We start from the raw sequence: 24,063 nt of genomic DNA, 5'->3' as shown, positions 1-24,063 counted from the left end.
TTCTTTAGAATTTTATGATATGATCATTATTTCAATATTCACTGTCCTTAATCAAGCATATTTTATATAAACTTTTTAAATTCTTGCCTAGAGCTGCGCTCATCTTTCCCATAGTGTGTCTCAATCCTTCTAAAAAAAGCTGCCCCAAACTTCAAAACAGCTCACATGACACATGAAAAGGGGAAAAAGCCACCAGTGAAAAGAAAAGCTCCCGAAAACCAGTGGAAAACCCAACTTCAGTTCGGTAGTGTGGTAGAAGCTTTCCGAAATGATCTACGCGTGAGCGTGTTCATTGGGGTGTGCTTTTTTCTATTTCCTCACCCACGAAGTGAATCGTTTTCACCGAACTTACCGTCCCATTCATGTCATCTGGCAACGGGAAAAAACTCCCCTCTCTACCGGCTCTCTACCGGACAGAGGGCGCTCGCTTCATTGATAGAATATCCCACAGCCTGCTGTGGGAAATTTGACTTTCGGCGATGCTCGCGTAAGCTTGGAATGGTTTTCCAGCAGCACCACGAAAGCGTCCTGTCTGGGCATGCGCTAGAGTCCTGTACCCTCTCTTTGGCTCTCTCATTCTCTCTCAGATAAGCCTTACTCTCAATTTGGAGAAGCAGCAGCAGTAGCAATTTTATGGTGGCTTTTCGTGGCAACCGCTTCGGACGCATCAAACGCCTTTTGGACGTCGTCTGGTCGAGTGGTTTAATAATCGAAGTGGTTTGCATTTCCCGCAGTGTATGTGCGTGTGTGTGTGTGTTTAGCCCCTTTCTGTCACCCTCCTCCAACGTTTTACGTGTGCAAAACGAGAACGTGTGTGTGTGCGCGCGCGAGTGTGTGTGTGTGTGTAGGCAGTGTAAGTGTGTTACACCGTTTGCCCTGCTGCTGGATAATTGTTCGGAACCGTTTTTTTTTTTGGTTTTCGTTGTTTCACATCGACTGACATAAAAGTGACATAAGAAAGTTGGGTGGAAAAAAAACGCAGCAACGCCTCCTACACGATCGTTGCGACCAGCAATTGCTGAGCCCGCTTAGAGGCTATTTGGTGTGGCGAAAGGTGTGCCACCAACATCACCCACACCGTGTTCGTCGAAAAATTGGACATTTATCAAAACTGGTCCATCTATCCCCATCCATCCGTAGTAGATCCTTTGCCTTTTGCTAAGGTTCCTGCGATTCGAATAAAAAAATGGACTAAAGAAAAGCAAGCCAGCCTGAAAAAAACAGCAACCACAAAACTCCAGAAAACGAAAGGAAAAGCTGGACATGTGGGGTATACATCGGTAGGAAAAGTATCAAGGACACCAAAGGATAGCCACGGTGCACCCACCAAAACCCAGCTGCTGGTCAACGTAGGCCGTATGCAAAAGTGAAATCGGACGCTTGTGGGAGCAAAGAAACTGGAAAGAAAATCAATTTTTCATCTTTTCCGCTCGATGGTTACGGGCGAAAAACTAGCCCACTAGGCTACCGAGCTTGTGTGTCCAACGAGTGTGTGCGTATGTGTGTGGGTTGGGAAGAGGTGCAAACTATAACCAGCTTTTCCATCAGCCAGTCAGCCTGTTCACGTGGCTCACCGTTTGTCGTTCAATGGCAACCATTTTTTTTATTGTCGTGTTCAAAGTACCAAGAGACAGAGGGAGAGAGAGAGAGAGAGAAAGAGAAAGAGAGACGATTATACTCTCTCCATTTTTTTACCTCATCTGTAGCGCAGCAAAGGAAAAACGAAAGAGAACAAACGTGTGCGTGTGAGCGAGAAATAGAGAGATGATGCTATCACACACTGCTGTGAGGCTCGTGTTTACTCTTTCCTGCCAAGACTTCACAAGGATATTAGAAGACACACACACACACACAAACGCGCGTGTAGTTACACTCATTTATCCGCATCGTGTCTACCCACATACACACGGACACGATATTGTTCACTGTATTTTCGGAATGATATCACTTAAATACGAGTTTCGTTTATTAAAGATATTTTTCTTTAAATTGTTGTAAGGAGTGTAGTAAAAGCATTCTATGAAAACTAATAACACTCGGATGTGCTTTTGTTAGATTTTTTTTGCATAATTCGCCATTAACCCCCCGTTCGATGACTTTTTTAACGCCTGAAGTTACGCCATCTCTCACGCGATAGAGCATCTCACGCAGCGAGCGGCTACAGCTCACGCTCACGCGCTCATCTCACGCGCTCGTCTCACTATCGCGTTAACTACCAGGCAACTCCATCGTAGCTCGTTATGGAAGGAAAACTTCGAAAAAAAACGAAAAACATCAGATAACTAAAGAAAAGTTGTTAAATAATAGAATCTCTTAACTTAATTGTCTTTAAAATAAGATAAGCACTTTAAAAAAAGCACGCTCCTTAAGCTGCTTATCCGGTCTTTCTAGTGGTCTCCTCCTAGTTTTCTTCTCCATTTTTTCATCGTCTCAAGTGGGGTTGTGTTCCTTCAATGAATCATTCAATCGAATTTTGCTTCTTCTCGCTCACCAAGTGTGGTGTGCTCTTTCGGTTTGCGATCATTTTTTAATCTCCGTTTTTTTTGCACCATTTCGTCCATCCTTCGTGTCTTCTTGCATCTGGAATATAGCAGTGCGTTCGCTAAGTGAGTGCTAACACGGGTGTGTGTGCAAAAAGCCAGCAGACGGCTGTTCGAAAGCAGCAACAAAAGAAAGCATTTAAACGACGGTGCGCTTATACCGTAGAGTTGGAAAAGTGTTCCGAGTGAGTGTGAGACCAAAAGGGGCATAAAGAAGAAAGTCGCAACGTGTGATCAAGTGAGCGGAACGTACGTGTGTGTGTGTGTTGTCGATAAGGATAAAGAGGCTCCCTGATAAGCTGTTCGGAACTGCCTCAACACCAAACACGGTACCTGCACTACACTGTAAGCAAGAAATCCTACCAACGGCAAGCTAGCTGAGCTGCAGAGAACAAACCCCCAGACCGAGCGTGTTTAAATCCTAGCATCAACAAAAATGTAAGTACAACTGCTGTTTAACTATTTTGTATCATTTTGGTGAAGAAGTGGGAGAAATTTTGATCACTTTGTACATTTATCATAACACCATCAGCTGCGTCTAAATTCGTATGACATTGTAAGACGTACTTAGCCTTTTGACAGCTAAGAGTGACAGAAACCTAGTTTCTGAACAATGTTTCTAGTAAGAAAAAAAATTGTGCATGGATGCTCCAACAGAGCCAACCGATCGATGGATTTATAAATGTGTGCATGCGTTCGTCATCACACTAAAGGAGACTGGCCAGTGTACTTCTGTATCTCGCTTGCTCCAACCGAAACCGGGGCTACCGTTGTGGGAAAACTGTGTCCATTTCCTTTCTATTTCTCTCGCTGATGTTTTTTTGTTCTTTTTCGTTTCTACTGACTCACATAACCGAGAACGCATACACGCATATTCGTGCAGTAATCTTTCTCTGCAAACGGATCCCGGCCTGGGATGAGTTGGGAGAGAAGACGAAAGCGAGAGAGCGAATGTGTCAAAAAGGACTCGTCGCTTTCCCATTTGGTGAAAGGATCGCCACCGTTCTGTCCATTTACCAATCGATAATAGCATGAGCGTGCTCTTTTTTTTTGCCTCTCGATGACGTTTGCAAAATTGGGAATACTGGCAATAATTCTTATAAGTATAACTTGAAAAATAGGGAAGGATCTGTTTTTTTTTTTAATTTTATACGCTTGAGTGGCGCAAGAAATGTGCACGTGGCTCATGGATTTTCAAAGGAAAGGACACATCAAAGCATCCATTGCACCAACAACAAGCAGCAACGGGAGAGAGCCGTCTTTGCTCCTGCCTTACGCACACACTCGCGGGCCTGTTGGTGTGTTGCGATTGCGCTTGCAGTAAGCGAATTCCTTCGGTGCATCAAGATGAGAAACGGGGGAACGGAGGGAATGAGAAGTAAAAAACGAAGGGAGCGGGAACGACGATGCAGCATTTCTGCATCCTTCGGGAAAACTGGGTTTGCATGTGTTCTGGGAAATTAGAGTCAGCAAAGTTGAGAGGGAGAGTGAGTGAGCGAACGAACGTGGGAGAGCGAAAAAAGTTGGATGTCCTCAGAATGAGGTTTCGCTTGCAGTAGGACAAAACGTCACAATTACCGGGATGTTCTCTAGGCCGTTGTGCTACTTACAAAGGCAGTTAATGACAGGTGCTGGAGTGCGTTTTTTGTTGTTCTCGTTTTTCCTGTTCTGTGCTCCAAATTGCCCTTGATGTTTTCCGGTGTGTATTTTGAGGAGTATTTTGAGGGGAATCAGGTTTTACTTTTCGTTTTCGTTCTTGGCTTTAATATAGTGAGTTAGTTTTTTTTCTCTTGTCTTTGTGCTTAGTTTTTTAAAAGGCACTTTTTGCTTTAAATAGGATTTGTTTTTTTTGTTTAAGTAGGATATTCTATCTAATTCTTTCATTTTACCTAGCGATTTTTTAGCAAATGTCGTGCATATCATGGCTTAATAGAATTATTTTTAACCTTAAAAAAATGGGTAATTTCTCCTTCAAGCGGAGAAACAGTTTGGAAATGATTTGCTACTGCCATGCCTGACGTAGCCCCAGAGGTTGAATTGAAACTTTAAAATATTTAGGTTCATAGCTTAGTTTATTTAGTGGCCATCTTCTTTCTTCGAGAATTTATGTATCTTTTTTCATACCTTTTTTCGGCGCTGTACTAAGATCGAGCGATTCAATTGCTTCAAATACTTTAACCTGATATGTTTTCATCAACACTTTTTGTTGTAGTTTGAACCGGTCATTGATATCTGACCCACATTGTTTGTCTTCCTGACGTTTCCTACCGATCAGTTATAAAAAGATTTCCATTTATAACTAAACAACCTAACAACACAACAACAAAGCTATTGGGCGGCCGGATGGTTTCTAAAATTATTTCAACAAATATACTCACACACACACCCGAGCCGCGTTTCCGTGTGCGACATCACGTACGCACGTGTGCCCATCAGTTTTCAATGTGTGTAAATTTGTTTTCATTTCGAACGCTAACGAAATTGTTGGGCGCTGATAAAAGAAGTTTGATACAAATGACCTATTTATCAGTCGGTAGATTTGTTTTGAATTCAATTGCACCACATCATTTTTGTTGTGGATTACAGTGACTTTGAGTATCCACGAATTGTTGCACCGTATGTGGTGGTTTAGGGGTTTATCATTGCAGCTTATCGTAGTTTCTAACAAAAAACAATGATTGTGCAAAGATGGAAATGTAGAATAAAAGAAGAAAATTTCCTAGAAGGAATAGAAGAAACGCAGCTGTTTACATTCTGTGTTGACTCTACATCCATGAGTCACCGACGTTCTGTGTTTACTGTAGCTCTGTCTCCTTCCTTCTCTCGGCTAGATATTTCATAGGCCCTTATCAATTTCATCACTTGAATCGTTTTCGAGATGAAATTTTGAAATTAATTGCGACATATTCATATAACAAAATAGCATAACAATTTCTCTAGCAACACATATGCTTTCGGCACGTTGCATGTATAAACCTTGGTCAAAAGCTCGCCATCGCCGTCGTCAGCCGTCAAAAGCTTACAACCGCGCGGTTCGCAAATCGAGTGTGCATCGCGAAGAAGAGCAAGCTAAACAAAAAGGTAGTAGAAAAAGAAGTAACAGCAGCAGCAGTACAGCCTGCTTTGTTTTCATTGTGTACTGTTGCTGTTAGCTTCACCCATCTAATGTAGCACCCTTTAGTGCAGCCTCCCCTGTATTCATCCAAAACATTACGGGAAGGAAAATAACGCTGAAGCGCTGATACACCGAAGTCGCCTCTTACACAAGGCCACAGCACAATATCAAGCGATTGAGGGATGATTAGAAGCAAAAATAGGGCACCGTTTCGGAAGCCCTGGAAAGGGACCACCGGTCGCCGGGGCTTTCGATAACGTGTTATCAGAGGCTGTAATCATCGGGAGCACCGTTGCATTGCACCTCACTTCTTCCGCACACTCCTCCCCCCCTCTTCATCCACTAACCGGCAATCATGAGATGCCAGAAAACTCGTTTTTCCCTGCGCTTATTATTATACCACGGCTCGGTTTCCGATAACTTTCATCTCACCTTTTGCCTGTTGGCCCGGCTGGACATCCTACACCACGGATGTTGATGAAGTGTGGTGAAACCAAAGACCTTTTTTGTTTTGTTTTGTTTTGTTCCTTCCCGTACCACCGGCGCTCCCGATGGTGTTGTTGACGCGCAATACGATTTACCGGCGCGTGTTATCGCCGGCCCCAAAAAGACGGTAGAAAGAGTGGATGAAACGAGTGATAAGAAGAGGGAAACAAAGAGACCGAAAACAAGAAACACAAACCCGGCATAAATGTGGTATTTGGGGTGGGAGCAGCAGCCGCTTGCGTTCCGATGTTGTTTGGCCCGGCGGCCTCGGTTGTTCGATTACGCGCGTTGTTTACATTATTTGCTCGCACGGAACCCACCCAGATGAGTGTGTGTGTGGGCGAAAGAGAAGCAGCACACAGAACGAGAAGGCTATAAAATAAAGCTAAGACGCAGTATACGCGGTGGCTCAGGTACGTACTTATTAGCTAAATGGTGGATCGAGTAGGTTTACCAATGGGGGGGTAGAATGGGTGGTTCTTGTGTTCCAACCTAACCTCCAAAGAACAACAAGAGGCAGGACAAGAAAGCAACAGATGGTTCTGCAATGTTTATGTGTGTGTCATCTTTCGCGCTGTGGTTGTTTGGTCATAAGAAGAGGAGAACTCGCTTACGATAAAAATATCATTGCTTTATTTACTTTTTAATAGTACATAACTTGCAGCTAATTATTGATCACACACAAGGTACAAGATTAATGTTACGCATAAAACAAAGTGTTGGAGCAGGGATTCGGCCTCCGTTACACCAACCAACCGCTTTGCACGCACACACACGGACACTGACCGTCAGTTGCAAAGGGTGGCGGTGGCTTTGGCCTTGCTTAATAACTAAGACGTAAGGACGACTGCATACGGGCATCAGCTAACACTCTCCCATCATGGCACCGACCGAAGGCGAAGGTTCTCCAAAGGGTCTTGCGTCTCACCCACCTCCCCTCCCCTTTGCTGCATCCACAAACCGATGTTGCACAGGGTCATTCTCTATTGCGTATCGGGGTATTTGTGGTTGTTCCGTAACGACGACGACAGGCGCGTGAGCCGCGCACGCGTTGACGGTTCCTGCGAGAGGGACGCAAGTGGACGCAAAAATAGCAGATGCACCAACAGATGGATGAAGGGGGACGCATGCGGGTGGCGGCGGTGGTGACGAATGGGGCCAGCAGCACACGCCCGTACGCACTCACGAGATCTCCTTCTGGGCCTCTCCTAAGCGGTTGCTGACTACTTCGGGCTCGACTTCTTGTTCTGTTCCGTGTTTTTCAACTTGGTCACAATCTTGCGCGAATGGCCGCTCGGATCGTAGTGATTGGTATGGTCGCTGGCTTCCTTCTTGCTTCGCTGCTTGCCACTGTGCCCCGAGTGGATGTGCTTCTCCATCTCGAAATCGTACTTGTCGTAATCGTCCGACATGTTTGCTTCTGGGTGATGATGCGATGGGGATTGGTAGACACAACAACAACGACTCCTGTTTTTCCTGATTTGCTGCAGTCACTTCCTTTCTCTGCTTTGCTTTAATGGACACACGGGGGGGTGTATAGAGAGTAACTGGAGGACACTGTAAGTTGAAATCTCTGGCTTTGCTGGATGGAGACGCGCACGTCCGCACTGTTTGGTTGCTGGTGAAAAACTCGTTCTTTTGTTTGGCCTGCAGCCCCTTTTTATAATGTGGTGTGCGTGGTGGTACCCTACCTACCACTACCAATACGTTCTCGAGCGAGAATAACATCAATTTCTGCTTCATGGTTTTTTGGGGCGAAAGAACATTTTGTTAAGCAAATTTTGTGGAGCGATTTGAAGGCATTCACTAAATGATAATATATTTCTTGATGTGTTTTCTCTATAAGCTCTATTTAAGCTGGTCATTTCAGTGGGTTTAAGTGCAATAATTTCTACAAATTCTTTAGCATCCATGAATGCTATAGTTGGACGGCTATATTGCTCTGCGCAGGTGTTGGTTTTGCAGCAAACACCACTACCAACACATTGGTGCCCTGTTGCCACTGCCGTGTTTCTTTCCATCAACAACAAAGCAAGCGTTTGTACGAGACAGCCTACATTCGTACACTGGCCGTACTATCTCTCTCGTGCTTCACACGCACTCGCGCACTTTCTCTCCCTCTCGCTTTCGCTTTGTGACATTCTCTTTCGCTCAATCGAATGATGTAGTGATGGGCAAAATCAGGAGCGTGGAGTGATTCAGCGGTTCGAAACAAAATTCGAGAATTTACTAGAGAGTACTAAACACTTCTTTGCCTTTCTAGGCAATTTGTTCAAAATGCTTTGCTAATAGCTGAATCGTGAGGCATTAACACGAATGTGAAGCAAATTTTTAGTAGTTTAATAACATTTCTCATAATTATTTTGTATTTGATCTTGTCCATGTTTATTAGTAGCAGGCAGCACAGGTCTCTCATGCGCCTCGATTGGCACCGTACCATACTCTCGTACGCAGTATTAGTATCCTGTTATGGGTAAAAATAAGTTAAAAAATTTAGAGGTTTTAGTTTTGAAGAAGAAATTTGATTTTATTTTCATTTTTAACTATATGCTGGCGAAGAAGCATCACTAACTGTATCGAATTTAATTAGCATTCAGTCACAGGCAGTTGTAGCTGTCTGACGTAACCTGGCGGAGGTTTCTTGAGACTTGGCGCTATTGGTACTCATGCAACCCGTTGAGTATAAAACTCATCAAATAATTAAGGGTTTCTTCTGAAGTTCTCTTGTACTAAATATTTGAACTCAACCCTAAATAGTGCTCTTTTTAAAGCAAACTACAAGTAAATGATGCTTTGCTGTATGTGATAATGATTACTACTCACAATAAGATCCTTTTGAATTTTGTATGGAGGACATGCGTTAGGTTTAATCAAAACCAGGCGGTTTTTTTTGTGAAAGGCTTTTTAAATATCATCCAACAGCACCAATTTTTTTTTTATTTTATTCATAAAGAACGGCCTGGCCGTATTGCTAACAGCACCAATTTGACCCCGACAAAAATCATACCGCTCCTCACCATCCACAGCAAAGGTGAAGACTAATAACCGTTATTGAAGCTTTCCCCTTTTCATAGAAAGTCGAAAGATCAACACAGAAATAGCATTCCTTCGCCAGTTTTGTTGAATAGGTCAATTTTACTGAATTAATTATGAAGCAAGGCGGTGGCCGAAATAAAACCACCAAAAACCACCTTAAATGTGCTCTTGCTGCCGGGGGGCACCGAGAATTCGGAAGCACAATCGCACAAACAGATGCAATGTAAATATCGATTTTTTCGTACCCCCGTTCACACACACAAACCGGGGTATCCTGACGCGCATTCCGCATTTCGTGACGTCCGTACGTACGTCGGAGTCCAACGCTAGGGTTTTGCGTTTTGCAGGGTTTGTGGTAGCAAAAAAAAAACAAAGGGACGCAACGGACTGGTGCTATCACCATTTATGTAGACAGTAAGCCCACAGTTTTATCGAACTTGTTGGCAAAGGGATGTGAAGGAGCGGAACTGGAACATGCGGCGGTTTCTTGTGCTAGCTGGGTACAAAAACCGAACGCGCATATAGCGTGCCGCCTGGCAGACGAGACACTCCGGACACATCAGATAGTCAATGTCATCTGCAGAGTGGGTACGGTTCCGAGAGTGGCAACTCCACAAATAGGAGCTCCCAGCTGTGACAATAAATGGTTCGGGCGGGTTGAATCGTTCACATCTTTTGTGATGGGCTGCGAGGGATGAATAGATAGAGATGATGGGGGAGCAAATCGAAACATTCTCATTGACGATTTTCTATTTAGGAAAGGCCACCTCGGGTTGAGTCATGTTTGATTGAAGGTTGAATCATCGCAGTCATTCGCTCGATGGCTTTTAAAACATCGGATCAGTATCATTTCAAACGTTCAACAGATTATTCATACTTTACCAATTGCAAAACACATTGTCATGCCTTTATTAATGAGAAGCTATCTATACAATACATAATACTTACTTAAACTGTCCTTTCACTCAATCGAAACATTGCACATAACCTACGGAACTCACGAACCTGGTAAACCTGCAAATACAAAACTTAACTACACAACAAAAACCAAAAACTAAATGGCCACAACAACTACAATACACAATAACACATGAAACAGATGAGTGGAGAACAGCAAGCAGAGTAAGTGCAAGTTGTCAACTTCACAGAAACAACGAAGTAGAGGAAGTTTATGCATGAAACAGTCAACATTATACACAGTTCTACCTTTAAAGCTTTAAATTTTCGTTAGTCTTTTAGTTGAATTTATTGCTTAGTTTACTTTACCGATAATTTTACTTTAACTTTAACAATTAATTTTACCCCGATCAATTGCATGATTTTATTTAAATTTCTTTATTATACTACCCAACACAACATCTTGAATGTGTCAGGTAAATAGGGAAGAACAAGCCACCAACTCAAGGACCAACCGACCCACGGCGAAGGTGTTTACATTGATAGCCCATTATGGAGGGTGTGTTTGATTTATTCATTAGCATCGATAAGCGATACAGAACGAACCAGGCAAAAAAAAGTGTGTATTGGTTTTATGAACCGATCCGCCTGCTAATCAAATTCCTAAACGGAGATTTTCCCTTTACGTGAACCAATTTTGAAACTTCCCGGTTGCGTCCGATGCGAAAAATAGGCCATTCGTATGCTAAGAAAAACGAGCTCCCACTTCCGTCTGGTTGTTTTCCTCACGTGGTACTCGTTTCTATGTACGTGTGTGTATGTGCTTTTTCCATTCCTGAACCTTATTCCGATTGGAGTCCTCTCTCCGGTGGAATGGGCACCGGAGATTGTTGGTGTTGGAGCTTTTCGGGTAGCGCATGCGCGTTCCCCGCAAACCGTATCTATTGATTTCCTTGCATTATTATTCACACACACACACCTACCTATTTTAGCTTGCTGTTAGGGGGAAAACTCGAATGTGGGAAAGCAGGTGGGATTTTGGGGGCGGAAATCGCCCAGTTCGGTACGCAAATGAGCAAAATACTAGCCGTAGTTGCATCGACTGCTGAATGATCGGTCTGTTAATAGCAGCGGCATGGTATGAGAGGGGATGGCAAGAAGATGGAGAAAACATGAAACTCCCCTCCCCCATTAGCGGAAATGTAAACGGATATCCTGGAACACGTTAAAACATGAGTCTACGTACGGGATGGAGGTAACAAAAATAGAATTCGTTCTGTTCCCGCAATTCCTTTCACATGGCTAGCGAACCCTGCATTGAATTTGGTTCAATTTCAATTCACCACTGAGCACTTCAACGTGATGCTGTAAACAGACCTGTATCGAACGGTCTTCTTTCGGTGACAGATGATAGGTCGTCCTAGTAGCCATGTGATACAAGGAAAGGTTACGTGACAACTGTTGTTGGGTAAACACTGTCCGGTAAACGCTTCAAGATACGGGAAGTCATCACTTAAAGCTATTTCCTTGGACGCAAAATAACACGACAACGAGCATTGTAGATTACAAAACAACATTACATCCCCGAACGGTCATGTAATTCGATTAGTTTCCGAACACCCGGACACAACACAGCACACGTTGCACACAGGATTTAGTAACTCGTTTAACTCACAACAGCACACAAATGCAAGCAGGTAATGTACAGACAAACATTTGTTTTTTTCCGTTTCATTTATCTTAGCGTTTCCGTTACAAAACACAACCATAAACAAGCTTTTCCAAAGCCGCCAGTACAATAGCACACTGTCGTCTTTGAGCCAGCTCGGTCGGAAGAAGTGATCGATTCAAAATTTCGATGATTTGAAAAGATTTGTTCCATGTTTGCTATTCAGTTACAGTTAGTGCTGTTCTTAATGTTCCTCCAAAGACGAACAAAACCCTCCACAGGTTGATGACTGACAGGAAACAAGGAAGTATCGCCGCATTTAAGGATTCTATTGCTATAGCTGTTACTGGTTCTTGATCATGACTTCCACATCAATGCCTTATGTTAATACTATTTCTTTTTCTATCATTCTTCTTTCCCTTGCCAAACATCGAAATTGCCCTACTAAAGGTCGGCCCCAGATGGTCTTGCACCGGGAGCAGCCGGGGGAGAGCCGGGAGCGGATGGAATCGTCGGTGGACCACGGACGCCCCAGCAGATTGCGGCACAGAAGCGACTGCAACAAACCCAGGCACAGGTGGATGAGGTGAGTGCACGGGATGTTGGAGGTTTGATGGAGGTTTGTGACCCCCTTACTGACTGCTTCCCTCCCCTCGCAGGTTGTGGATATCATGAAGACGAACGTCGAGAAGGTGTTGGAAAGAGATCAAAAGCTGTCAGAACTGGACGATCGAGCCGATGCGCTGCAGCAGGGTGCATCGCAGTTTGAACAGCAAGCCGGCAAACTGAAGAGGAAATTCTGGCTACAGAATCTAAAAGTAAGTGCCGTGCTCATACCGATTCGAGGGTAATAGGAGAAGCGGTTAAAGGCAGGAAGTAATGACATTGCCGAAGTGGGTCTTGATTCCGTAAGCGCCTGCCAAGTTTTGGATCATGCTTTGTTACTCGAGTCGAGCGTTCTCGTGTTTTGGTGTGTTGACGTGCTTGCCACGTGACTAGCTTTTTAAGAGATATCCAATTGTGCTGAGTATAAATACAATGCTGTGTTTATACTCCAATTCGCTTCCGTTGTCCACGCTTTTACTAACGTTGTTCTTTTTGCTTTTTAGATGATGATAATAATGGGCGTTATTGGTCTTGTCATACTCGCAATTATTGTAGGTAAGTAAATACATCAGCTGGAACGACTCAAAGTACTCGTACCATAATACATTTACGAGTAATAACAAAACACCACCACTCTTATATGAATTTGAATTTTGGGAACACTATTCTGTCCTGATATAACCAGAAAGTATTTATTGTATCGATGGGAACACAAAGTTGAGATTTATTGTGATGCATCTTTTAACCCAACTACTAAACCATACGTTTTGATTTGTTTTTTTCCCCTCTTCAATGTGCTTTCATTTATCAGCAAATTACATGTAAAACAGAGAAACGAGTACGATGAAAGCCACACTTATCCACTGCTACCCATATATTAAAACAAAAAAACAAAAACCCCATTACCAGTAGAATAGCGATATATTCCAATTGTGACAGATGAAACAGGTCACTCTAAACTCATTGCGGATGAAGAAAAAGTTGCGATATCGATGAACAGTAGGAGACCAGAAAGGCGGGGGTCAAAACAGATATCATGAAATTTCCTTATAGCTGGGAAAATTGCAACACAACCGAGCTCGTGGTGGTATACCAAACCGTTTACAATAATACAGTTCAACATTAATCCTTATGGGTATGAAGCAACGCGGCAGCTAGAGCGGCAGAGGCTAGAGCAATTTAGAAAAACTCGATTCGTATGCAAACCTGAAATAAGAGATGAAACACGTGCATCCACGTTGCTCCCGTTGGGGAACGTACGATGGGAACCAGGTTTGCAATACTGCTTGTGTTGTGTATCTGTGTCTGGTGTGCGCGGATATGGATTTGATATTGTGCTCATGTTTTCACTTTTGGTCTATCTCGTATTTAACGCTTATTGTTGTCTAACGTTTGGTATTTTATTTTAAAATCGTTCTTCAGCCAACGTACGTACGAAAATGCAGACACCTTGAAATTGAGCAATCAAATTCGATTTTTGGTGTAATGATTTTATTAGCTTCAGGGTTGGACAACCGTTGGATATATTCACACTTTTTTATACTTTTATATCAATCATTGTTTATAAAACTGATAAAAATTCGAAAAAAAATCCCTGACATGCCTGACATGTATTAAAGCAAGTAGAAGTTCCAAGAGTGAAGTTAAATTCATTGAAGTGGAATTATTTTCAAACACAAAGTTTGATTTTATTTAAGATTTGAGTACTGTGCTGCTAATTTTTAACTATTTGCCACTTAGAATATTGAAAAGATGTTCCTCTAGCCCCTGGGCGAAGAAACATCCACCAAGTTGAGTTATTGCTCAATTTTAAGGTTTGCATATTTCTATTTTCAGTCCAGCTGTAGTTTATCGTGTGTTTTTATAATGTTGTGATGCAATGTATTCTCTCCCGTAATGGGTGAGCTAAGTACATCGATGTAAATCCGCCTTTATTGTGCTGATTGAATGGCTTGCGTTAAACAATGGTAAATGCTTTGCAAGTATAAACCTTCTGCTGACTGACGGTTCTATATGCCTTAATAGGCTGAGCCGGAAAAAATACCCCTGTTTTGTGAAGTACTTATACCGTACATGAGCATATCTTGTTATCCTGGTTACTTTCTCTTAGTTCATCTATGTTCTATTATTTAGTACTTCTACCAGTTTTCAGCAAATCCAAAGCAGTTTAAACGTTTGGCGTTACGCGAAAACCCCAGAATGACACGTTTCAGTTATTGCAACGCATCTGTGCCACAGTGTGGTCAACACCGAATTACTAGACCCGATCAGTGTGTGCCTTACTTACACCGGTACCATATGCTCCTGCCCAGTGTTTCTGATGTATTTTTGTCTCTCTTTTTTCTCTTTTCATTCGTACTCCATCACCATTCACCAATTTGCAGCAAGAAATTAAACACCGCCAATTGCAGAACGCAGGGCGCAAAAACCCCAAATCGAAACCGAACAAAATCAGTATAAATATATATCCAGTATATCAAACTCGGCCCAACCACAAAACCATCATCTCCTTGGCATTGTCATCTCGATCGTACGCATATTAGCCGTCGTCGTCGTCGTCCCACACCAAAGCCAACGCGCATCTATCTAGCCAAACGCAAATATCTTCGTCTATCCTACCCGTCTGTATGTGTGTGTGTTTGGTGCATTGTGTGACGACGCGAAATAGTCCTGGTTTACCGATTCGATCTCACTTCAATGCCGGTCTCTTCTTCTACAAACACCCTTCCGTTTCCCGTCCCCAGCCACCAAACGAGCACCAAAGCTATAAGAGCGTCCATAATTTGTGCTACTGGAAAAACCGTCGATAAATGGGACAGATGGTGCATTTGACGCGTTATCCGTTGGGCGAGCGTGTAACGAACCTGTCGATCATCCATATCCACCAAAAAACACCATCACGTTAATACCCAAGTGCGTTGTGTGAGTTGATAGTTAAGTCGTCGTAAGTGGAATATGCGCCAGAAAAGATAAAAAGAAAAACCCCTTCCAAAGTTTGGCCCACAAGGAAGGTGAGCAGCAGAAGAAGCGAAAAGAAGCAAGACTACCAAAAGCTACTACCACTAATCACCATCAACGATCACAACGTTCTTCGCCGACATCGTTTAAGCTCGCCAGTTGACTACTTCACATCAACTGTCACGGTTTCGCCCTTTCGTTGCTCTCTCTCTCTCTCTCTCTCTTTCTCGCCCTCTCTATCGTCCCGTCTTCATCTCACTCACTCGCTCTGATCTCCTTCGTACTGCAACGCGTCGCCGCCTGCTTCAACTGATCATCATTAGCTGTCAAACGTTTGTCGCAAAACAGATAGCAAATCGAAAGCAATCGCGCGAACCCCCGACAAAAAATAAGAGAAACACCACAAGCTTTAAAACAAACCAATTGCAGACCTAACCGCCGAATCGCCGCAAAGGCCGCCATTTTGGGGTGAGAAAAATTTGACTTGTTCGTGTAGTCTCTCTATCCAACCACCTCCAAGCCCATGCTAAACTAGTGTAAAACTGTCAGGTGTATGCGTGCTCGGCTCTGTCTACACTGTGGCTGCGTATTGTGCCTAACCCTGTGGTTCTACCGGTTTCCTAGTAGAGTATGTGTTTGTGTAGTGTGCTAGTTGCCTTAACCGTGTACGTGTTGCACCCCGATCAGTAGTGGGAGACGATAGTGTTGCACCTACATTGTTACGCACTGTTCCATGTTCCTTAGCCAACCGTAAGCAAACAACACACTAATGTATTGTCGTTAGTGGTAGTGAAACGTTACTGATCGGGGAAGCAATTTTAGCAATAGTGGTTCACAAATATTTAATGAAATTAGAGCTTATGTGTTGGAAAATATTTGTTAGTTAATTTGATTTATGTTTTATCTAGTTTTACATTATGTTTCAATTAGTTTAAAACCTTTTAATTTATTCAGTTTTTTTGGTTTAAGCTTTTAGAAGTATAGATTGCATAGAAATAGTTTAATCGATTTCCCAGTAACCACTCAAAACATGTATCCATCTTTAAATATACTAAGTTATTTTAAGAAACTTTTGGCACTTAGTACCTAAGCAACATTAGAATATACATATTTACTGAAGCATGCTGGATAGGAGAAGTTAGTCAAACACTTCTTCTTCTATGCTTTATCTGTGTGCATGCATGGTGAAGGTAAAGGGCGATCCATGGTACATGTTGATCGGAAAACTATTGGGAATACATTAGCTGAAGAGTCACAATTTACCAGGCGGAAACGAATCATTCCAAATTTCACAAATTCCAACTAAACACTAGGTTCAAAATTTTACCACCACAAAACCAATACATTCGCAATACATTTTGGCAACAACGTGCAGACAAAAGCTACTATACGAATAGTACTATAGCTTAAAAAGGATTTATCACTCTTTACGCTACATAATTTCCTCTCTCTGTCTTTCTCTCTCTCTTTATTAGATGTTTAATCTCTCTTCTATTTATTACTTTCATCTCCCCACTTATTTTACTTCTCTTTATTGTTCTAACATATTTACTTGTGTCTGGTTTATTTTCCTTCTTTTCTTAAAATAATTGTTTGGTTTCGTACATTTTGAACAATTATTCAATTCAACTTTAAATTTTAAAATATTTATCTTTAATATTTTTTACTGCAAATACTACAAGATAGAATCACAGCTCACGCAACACATACTCACCGCAGTGCTATACAGCCAATAGTGTACTTAAAAACAAAACCCAAGGAACCACCAACCGTAATACAGAATATACTGACAGAAATACCGAGCGTGACAGCGATGACCGAGATCGAAAAGCGCACCGACACACACACACAGACACACATCCCACGTCTCTCAGTAACAACTGCGTCCATCACTCACCACACACCTTATCGTCGGAAGGATTGTTTTTTTTACTCTTGCTGGGTAACACCACTAACGTCTCGTTCACTGGTAACCCCTGTCCTGCGAATACATCTTCCTTGCTGTCTTTTCTCTGATTATCTGTCTCTTTCTCTCAACACACATGGTCTCCTCTTTGTATACTCTTCAGCTATCTGCGGCGATACATCCTCTGTCACACTTCTTAGTGCAATCTGTTATACTGTTATACACGCACACAGGGCAGCAAAAGGGGGGATGTAGGATTCGATGCAATGTAAAAATGTTCTGTTGAATGTTCGCAATGCATACGGAAACGTATTAGTATGTGTGTGTGTATGTCTCTCTATATGTGTATGTGGGGGAAATGGTTTATCTACCACACCTATGTACAGTACATGAAATTACTCTTATAGCGGCCGATATGATGCTCTGCAAAGTGATAAGCCCTAAAACAACTGTAATGTAGATACCAATCGATAGTGTAAAATTCATCCTTAAATGGGTGTTTTAATAGTGAAGAAATCCATTTTAGAACAGCTTGTACTTAAACACTGTTATACAAGCGCCAACTCGTATGAAATTGCATCGGTATCTCAATTTTTGCAGTTGTGTTAGCTGCTTGATCTTTGCCAGATTTCGCGGGCTTCGGTTGTTGAGTATGTAAATTGACAGTAACTACAGCAAAATGCGTATATTATGCTTGAGTGGGTCTGTTCGTAGTTGGCAGACAGGCTCTCCTTAGTGCCATCGGTGTAAGTGTGCGTGTGTGTGAGTGTGTGCGTATGTGGATGTATGTATGAATGTTAGTAAATCCCGGAAAACCTTTCCCGACCCTTCGCTTCCTTTCCTTACTTTCCTACAGGGTTGCCATATTTTTGACAGCAGTCTGTGTCAAATTATTAAAAAAATTAATGAATAAAAAAATAATAACTTCACAAAAAAATCTAAGTAAAATAAATATATCCAAAAAGAGTACGCAAAATTTGCATTTAACTGTGAAAATGTTTAAAGTTCGAATAATTTACTACACTCCAAGCTAGGACCTTGATGATTATGGTTAGGATGAGATGTTTAAACCCGATCTTCTTTATTGGAGTACTTGAAGTATTGAAGTAATGCCAGTCTCAGGCAGCCATCCAGAATATCTCCGTATCGTTGAAGATCGTTGAACTTTTGAAGATTAGCCAATCAAACTGGCACATCTGATGACGCTCTTTATTGTATCTCCACTTGGTGGAACTAAAATACATCAAAAACTCGCTCTGTTCGCTGACTTATTTTGTTCTCAAAATGCTGGATATATTCGGATATATTATGGAGATATTCTTGGATGTCTTGCGATATCTGGGACACATAAAATATAGCATTAGGCAACCCTGTTCTCCACGTTGAAATTAACAAGCACTACAAAGCCTTCCCCCAATCCTTTGCAATTTCACCAAACAAACGTAAACCACACCGTAAATCACCACAACCCTCCCCCCTTCTATTTGCATACTGTATGCTGTGTAGTGATTCTCTCTCTCTCTCTGTCTTTTCCGTTTGCCACAACGCAGCGCCCGAAATGCGCCCTAGTATCTATCACTATCAACCCTTAAAAACAAAACAAAAATAGTATCTGTACCTTTACTAATTGCACCCGAAAAACACAACCCCTCTTCCCTCCGTTCTATATCCGCAGCGAAATTCATGCCTGCAGATCAACCGCAGCAACCGATGATGATGATGGGCGGTCAACCGATGCAACAGATACCGATGCAGCAGATGCCGGCCGCACCACCGGCCCAACCCGCAGCCCCGGCCGCCCTCGTGCAGGACGTTTCGGCACTGCTAACCGGTGGCGGCGGTTCACAGCTGATCAAGAACTAAGCGCGCACAGGACCGAGACGCTGATCGTGTGATGTTTGCTGATGTTGCGCTGCCTGGTGTGAGGTGATGAGAAGATGCAATGAAAAAAGGAAAACCAAAAGCTAGATTACTCATAATCTCTGTACCACATTACAAGCACACACACACTAACCCATTAACATCGTCATCATTCGTGAAAAGCAAAAGGAGAGAGAAGAAATCGGCAAGGAGAAAAAAATTAAGGAGAACTAAGCGAAAACATCTTAAAGAAGCAGATAAAACCATTGCTAACACGCAATTTAAGTGAGATACTTCCAGTATGAAAAACAAAACGAAATAAGACAAAACAACAACAAAAAACATCTAGTAGACACGGATAGTAGACACATTAACTGCAAATGAGTATAAGTAAGAAAAATAGACAGATTGACAGAGAGAGAAAGCGAGAGATTTACAGAGAGAGAGAGACAGTAGAGTACAGAGAGAAGGACAGAAAAGCGAGAAAGTTATGTAAGTACGAGAAGTCATTTCCATTCGTTTCTCTTCGAGCTTCGAACCCGTTGTTCTAAACGATTCGAGTACTAGGAGTGTTTGGTTTTTGAATTTCGAATTTCCAGATTGGAGAGCGGTCTTTTCCTTGGGGTTAAATTTTCTCCAAAACGTTAAGGAGAAGAGCAAATTGCGTACGCACACACACACTCTCTTCACTCGCGTTATCCGTTTTTTGTTTTGGGCATTTGCATTGCTAGCGAATTCGGACATCATCTTTACCAGAATTGGACAGCAAGGAGGGAAATGAGGCATATGCAGAAGGAGTTGGTTAATTGTGCTGAAGGTTAAATTAAAATTATAGAAAAAAAGCAAAACAAAACATAAGCAACTCATACACATCTTCACAGCCATAATGTTACAGTTTAATGTTTTTAGTAAACAACAACAACCAAAAAATTACACAATCGAAGGAAACAAGACGAGCAGCAGTAAAAAAAAGGAAAGGAGAAGGTAAATAAGAATGTAAGGCAGGTTTGTTAGCGAATTGCAAAAGCCGAGCGAATACTTTTTCCCTTCACCCACACCACATTAACCAATTTATTACTTATCATTATTGTTGCAGTTGTTGCTGTCGTTCGATACGAATAATATGTCGAGTAAAAAAACCCGGCCAAGCAAGGTGTTCGGTAGGCATTAGGGTGGTGTGCAAAAGGAAACAAATTAATTACTGGCTCACCATCTCCTTCCTCCCCCACCCCCCCATTTCCCTTTTCCCTCCCGTCCCGTCCCCAAGCCCGGTTTTTTCTTACTCATTCGAAACAACAGCAAAAAAAACCTGTACGAAAAGTTTCGCGTTTCATGGGAAGGCAAGGCCGCAGAAGGTTTAGCAAGATCTGTTCTATATGCTGCATAAAAGAAAGAAGAAGAAAGGGGGAAAAAACGGCAACAAGCAACGAAAAATAAAGCCCAGAAGAAAAGAAAAGATGGAAGCAGAAGAAAAAAACAAACAAACAAACAAACATGCATACCAAAATTATGTCAGCTACTAACTTAATGAAACACTTAAAATATTGCAAACAATAAACAGAATTATTTCACCAAGAACCGGAAACATTCGTGTGTGTGTGTGTGGTGTGGTTGATGGTCGGCCGAACAAGCGGCCAGAGAACACACGCACCGAATATTTTCCCTCGAAAATGGACTTCCAATGGTGCGCCGCAGTTTTTGTTGTTGTTGTTTTGGTGAGAAATTAGAGCAAAAGCGAGAACGCAACGCGATGGGTAAGGAAACCAGAAACATCCAAATATCGGTCTCAAATTTACACACCCCGCTTGTTGTTTTCTGTTTGTTTGCTTCTAGGAATGAAAATGCTTCCACCAGCGTTTGGAACTATTGTTTGTGGTGCATTTTGTTACACGAAGCTGTAGAGCAGAACAGAAGAAGAAGAAGAAGAAGAAGAAGAAGCAGAAAATAGGTGAACGATATAATTACGATCGAACGTAAAACGATACGATTCGTAACCACTACTCGTTGCCCGAATTAATAACAAATTGTAGAATGTTGTGAATTGGGAAACGGAAAACAGGAAGAGGAAACGACATTCAAATAGAAACAAAAAAAAGCAAGAAACACTCTAGGAAGGAGAGGGGGAAGAGAAACAATACGATAAAATAAAATACCTAAATCTAACAACTACAAATACACACAAAAACACACACAAGTAAGGAGGGAAATTTCGATGAAATAAGTATAACACGATAGCGATTAATAGCTTAAGCAATCCAAATCGGTAAACGGACATAAAAACAGACCGAAGAAACAGCAGGAAAAACTTCGACGGGAAAGTAAAAACTCTCAATCAACTCAACGATGTGAAAATAGTTAAGCAAAGGGCTAATCTTTTCTTTCCTCATTTACAATTCATGAACACGACACGCAAGCAAAAAATTACAAATAAATTTAAATAGACAGAAGGGGGAAACATTTAGCGTAGGTTAACACAAAACACACGATTCGAAACGTAATCATATTAAACAGACGAAGTGCGAAAGAGAAAGGGATACAAAAACAGTAGCAAAGGAAAGAAGAAAATGCCATCTCTGAACAAAATACGTCTTTGCTACTAAAAGAACCCAAGAAGAGACGGGCAGTAGATTCATACAAAGAACACACACACACACTATCAGACGTTTGCACGCATTAGTTTCACGTTGTACGTGCTCAAAAAGACACACACAAAGAGGAACGAATGGAGCAAAAACCAAATCGAGAACAAGCTAAAGCTTCGTGTTAGCCCCCCTCCCTGCAGCCCAGAATCTCAGCCGAAAACCAGTGAAAGGAAAACCAGGTCAACATAGTAATAGCGCAATGAAAATAACTACTACTTAATACTTAAACAAACACACACACAAACAAACAACAGAAGAAGGAAATGAAGAATGACACAAAAAAGATGAAACATGGTAAAAGAAGGATGAAAGATAGAGAAGAAAAAAGAAACTTTCAAAGAAAGAATACAGAAGAGAAGAGACAAGAGAAGAGATTGAATAACGGCACATACAAACACACACAAACACACAGAATCACACAGACTTTAGCATAAATTGTTTTAATTTTTCACTCTTTTCCCACTAGAATATATTACAAAACTACGAACAAAGGAGAACTAAGAAAGAATGAGAAACAAAAGAAAGAAAAAAAACAACGGGACATGAAAAGGAAGAAGGACGCAAGAAACGAAACGGAAAGCGGAAAGTAACAAATAGCAAGACGTAAACGAAACGATAACAAATAAGCTAAAGAAAAAACAACAACTCACATATACACACATACATTGTACGAGTAAACCGAGAAAAGAGGATGTAGAAGCGACAAACAAAGAAAAACGACGAACAGGAAGAGGAAAAAAAGGGCGTGAAGCGAAACAAAAGAAAGCAACAACAAAAAAAAACAAGTAAATCATAAAACATCCAACAAATGGTGGTAAAAAACTAATAAAACAAAAATGGGAAAATATATAAATATATATATAGATATATATACACACACAGATATATATAAATATATACATAGCTTTGAAAATTGTAAAAACACACAAACAAAACAATGGAAGAACTAAGAAGAACACAGGAGGAGGAACAAAAAACCAATACACACAAGAAACAGTCACACACACAGACACACACTCACACGTGACGTGGCGAGTAGAAGGGCGTGAACCCCGGGTACGGAAAGGGTACGGAAAACAAAAGAAAATTACAGCAAACAAAAAGGTGAGAAAAGCAAAACATGTACACGTGCTTCATTGTTATCTATACTTGTGTCGTGGTGGTGGTGGTGGAAAAGTGTGTGTTGGATCAAGAGAAAAATAAGAAAGAAAAGGAAGAACATGGACCGCCCTCCCCCCCCCCCCTCCATCAGTAGACCCCTTTCAATCAGCCAGACAGAAGAAGATGAAGGAAAACGCGGGGAAAAAGCATGAAAACGAAACGGGAAAAGAGATGGAAATCGTGAGTGAGTTAGAAAGGAAAACAATCGGAATGGAATCGGAAAACACACATGAGAACAGACCCAGGAAAGTGCGGGGGTGGGTGGAGGGAAGGATGGGAGTGAGGTTGGGTGGTGGTGTTGGAAGTATAGATAATAATGAACAGAGAATATATAATTAATGATTAATAAAGACAATTAAACTAGTGTATGTAAATAGCTGCAATGTGTTGTTTGGAGCTCTTTGTGCGGAGTGGAATATCACAAGCAAGGGAGGGAAGAAGAGAAAGAAAATGGAGCTTTATTTATTTTAAATGTAAAAAGTTTGTTTAGATACGAATGCAAATGATGACAACAACTAGACTTCACCGTAGTAACAACGGCTAGCACCATAGCAACCGTTTGTACCACCATGGCAACGCATTTCGCCAAAACTGGATGGAAAAAACGAAATTCGCCGCATCCACAATCGCTCTCCGTATGAACAGGTCCAATTTTCAAATCCAAGTAACAGGAGACCATCCAAATGCGGAGGTAGTATTTCGATCCAAACACGTACGCTACCAGGCGATCAAAATCGATTTGCGACTATGAAAAATCCACTCGCTTCTCGTACACGGATAACAGGAGAGCAGCCAAAACAGGAGGTGACATTTTGATCCAAACGCGCACCCTACCAGGCGATCAAAATCGGATTCTGCTGTGAAAAATCGTCTCGCTAAACGAAATCAGGTAACAGGAGAGCATGCAAAAAGAAGGATACTTATCACTAAGCGTACCGGCTAGATGATCCATGGCGTTGGTCTCTTTCTCGCGCCTACTAATCGATCTGACCAATCACGATTAAGTGCACTATGGGGCGACGTAGATCAAATTCCAATGATAAAATTATATTTTTTGGTTTAATAAATTTGAAAAAAATAAATACAGCAATTATTCAAAAAATATATTGTACATATATCTAAATTAATTTCTCTTGTACGTATTTTTTTTGCAATACGGTGTCATACAAGAATTAAAAATATTATAA

At 41.7% G+C, this 24,063-nt stretch overlaps 2 protein-coding genes and 1 long non-coding RNA gene across 12 annotated transcripts; 1 reads left to right on the top strand and 2 right to left on the bottom strand.

The window, feature by feature from the left end:
• Positions 1-605: 605 nt before the first annotated feature.
• LOC118512934 (vesicle-associated membrane protein 2) lies at positions 606-22,487 on the top strand. Of its 10 annotated transcripts, none has more exons than XM_036058111.1 (7): positions 606-714; positions 2,595-2,978; positions 10,277-10,299; positions 12,194-12,329; positions 12,403-12,561; positions 12,853-12,904; positions 18,889-22,487. In XM_036058111.1, the coding sequence occupies exons 3-7, from the start codon at positions 10,277-10,279 to the stop codon at positions 19,074-19,076; spliced, it is 558 nt and encodes a 185-aa protein (XP_035914004.1). In that variant the 5' UTR covers positions 606-714; positions 2,595-2,978; the 3' UTR covers positions 19,077-22,487. The 10 variants fall into 10 exon arrangements, 9 of the variants coding, with proteins under 9 accessions (XP_035914004.1, XP_035914003.1, XP_035914002.1 ...); XM_036058110.1 differs by having other exon boundaries at positions 619-714; positions 2,592-2,978; XM_036058109.1 differs by having other exon boundaries at positions 657-735.
• Positions 2,081-6,387, bottom strand: LOC118512937. The gene is made up of 2 exons (XR_004906365.1): positions 6,088-6,387; positions 2,081-2,252 (listed from the first exon to the last, which is right to left on the bottom strand). It is a non-coding gene; the product is annotated as an uncharacterized LOC118512937 (long non-coding RNA).
• LOC118512936 (nuclear protein 1) lies at positions 6,752-7,789 on the bottom strand. Its single transcript, XM_036058119.1, has one exon. The coding sequence runs from the start codon at positions 7,551-7,553 to the stop codon at positions 7,365-7,367; it is 189 nt and encodes a 62-aa protein (XP_035914012.1). The 5' UTR covers positions 7,554-7,789; the 3' UTR covers positions 6,752-7,364.
• Positions 22,488-24,063: the final 1,576 nt, after the last annotated feature.

The sequence above is a fragment of the Anopheles stephensi genome, chromosome 3, assembly GCF_013141755.1.
Source record: "Anopheles stephensi strain Indian chromosome 3, UCI_ANSTEP_V1.0, whole genome shotgun sequence".
Lineage (NCBI taxonomy): Eukaryota > Metazoa > Arthropoda > Insecta > Diptera > Culicidae > Anopheles > Anopheles stephensi.
The sequence above is the reverse complement of the archived record's forward strand: the minus strand, read 5'-3'. Positions and strand labels throughout refer to the sequence as shown.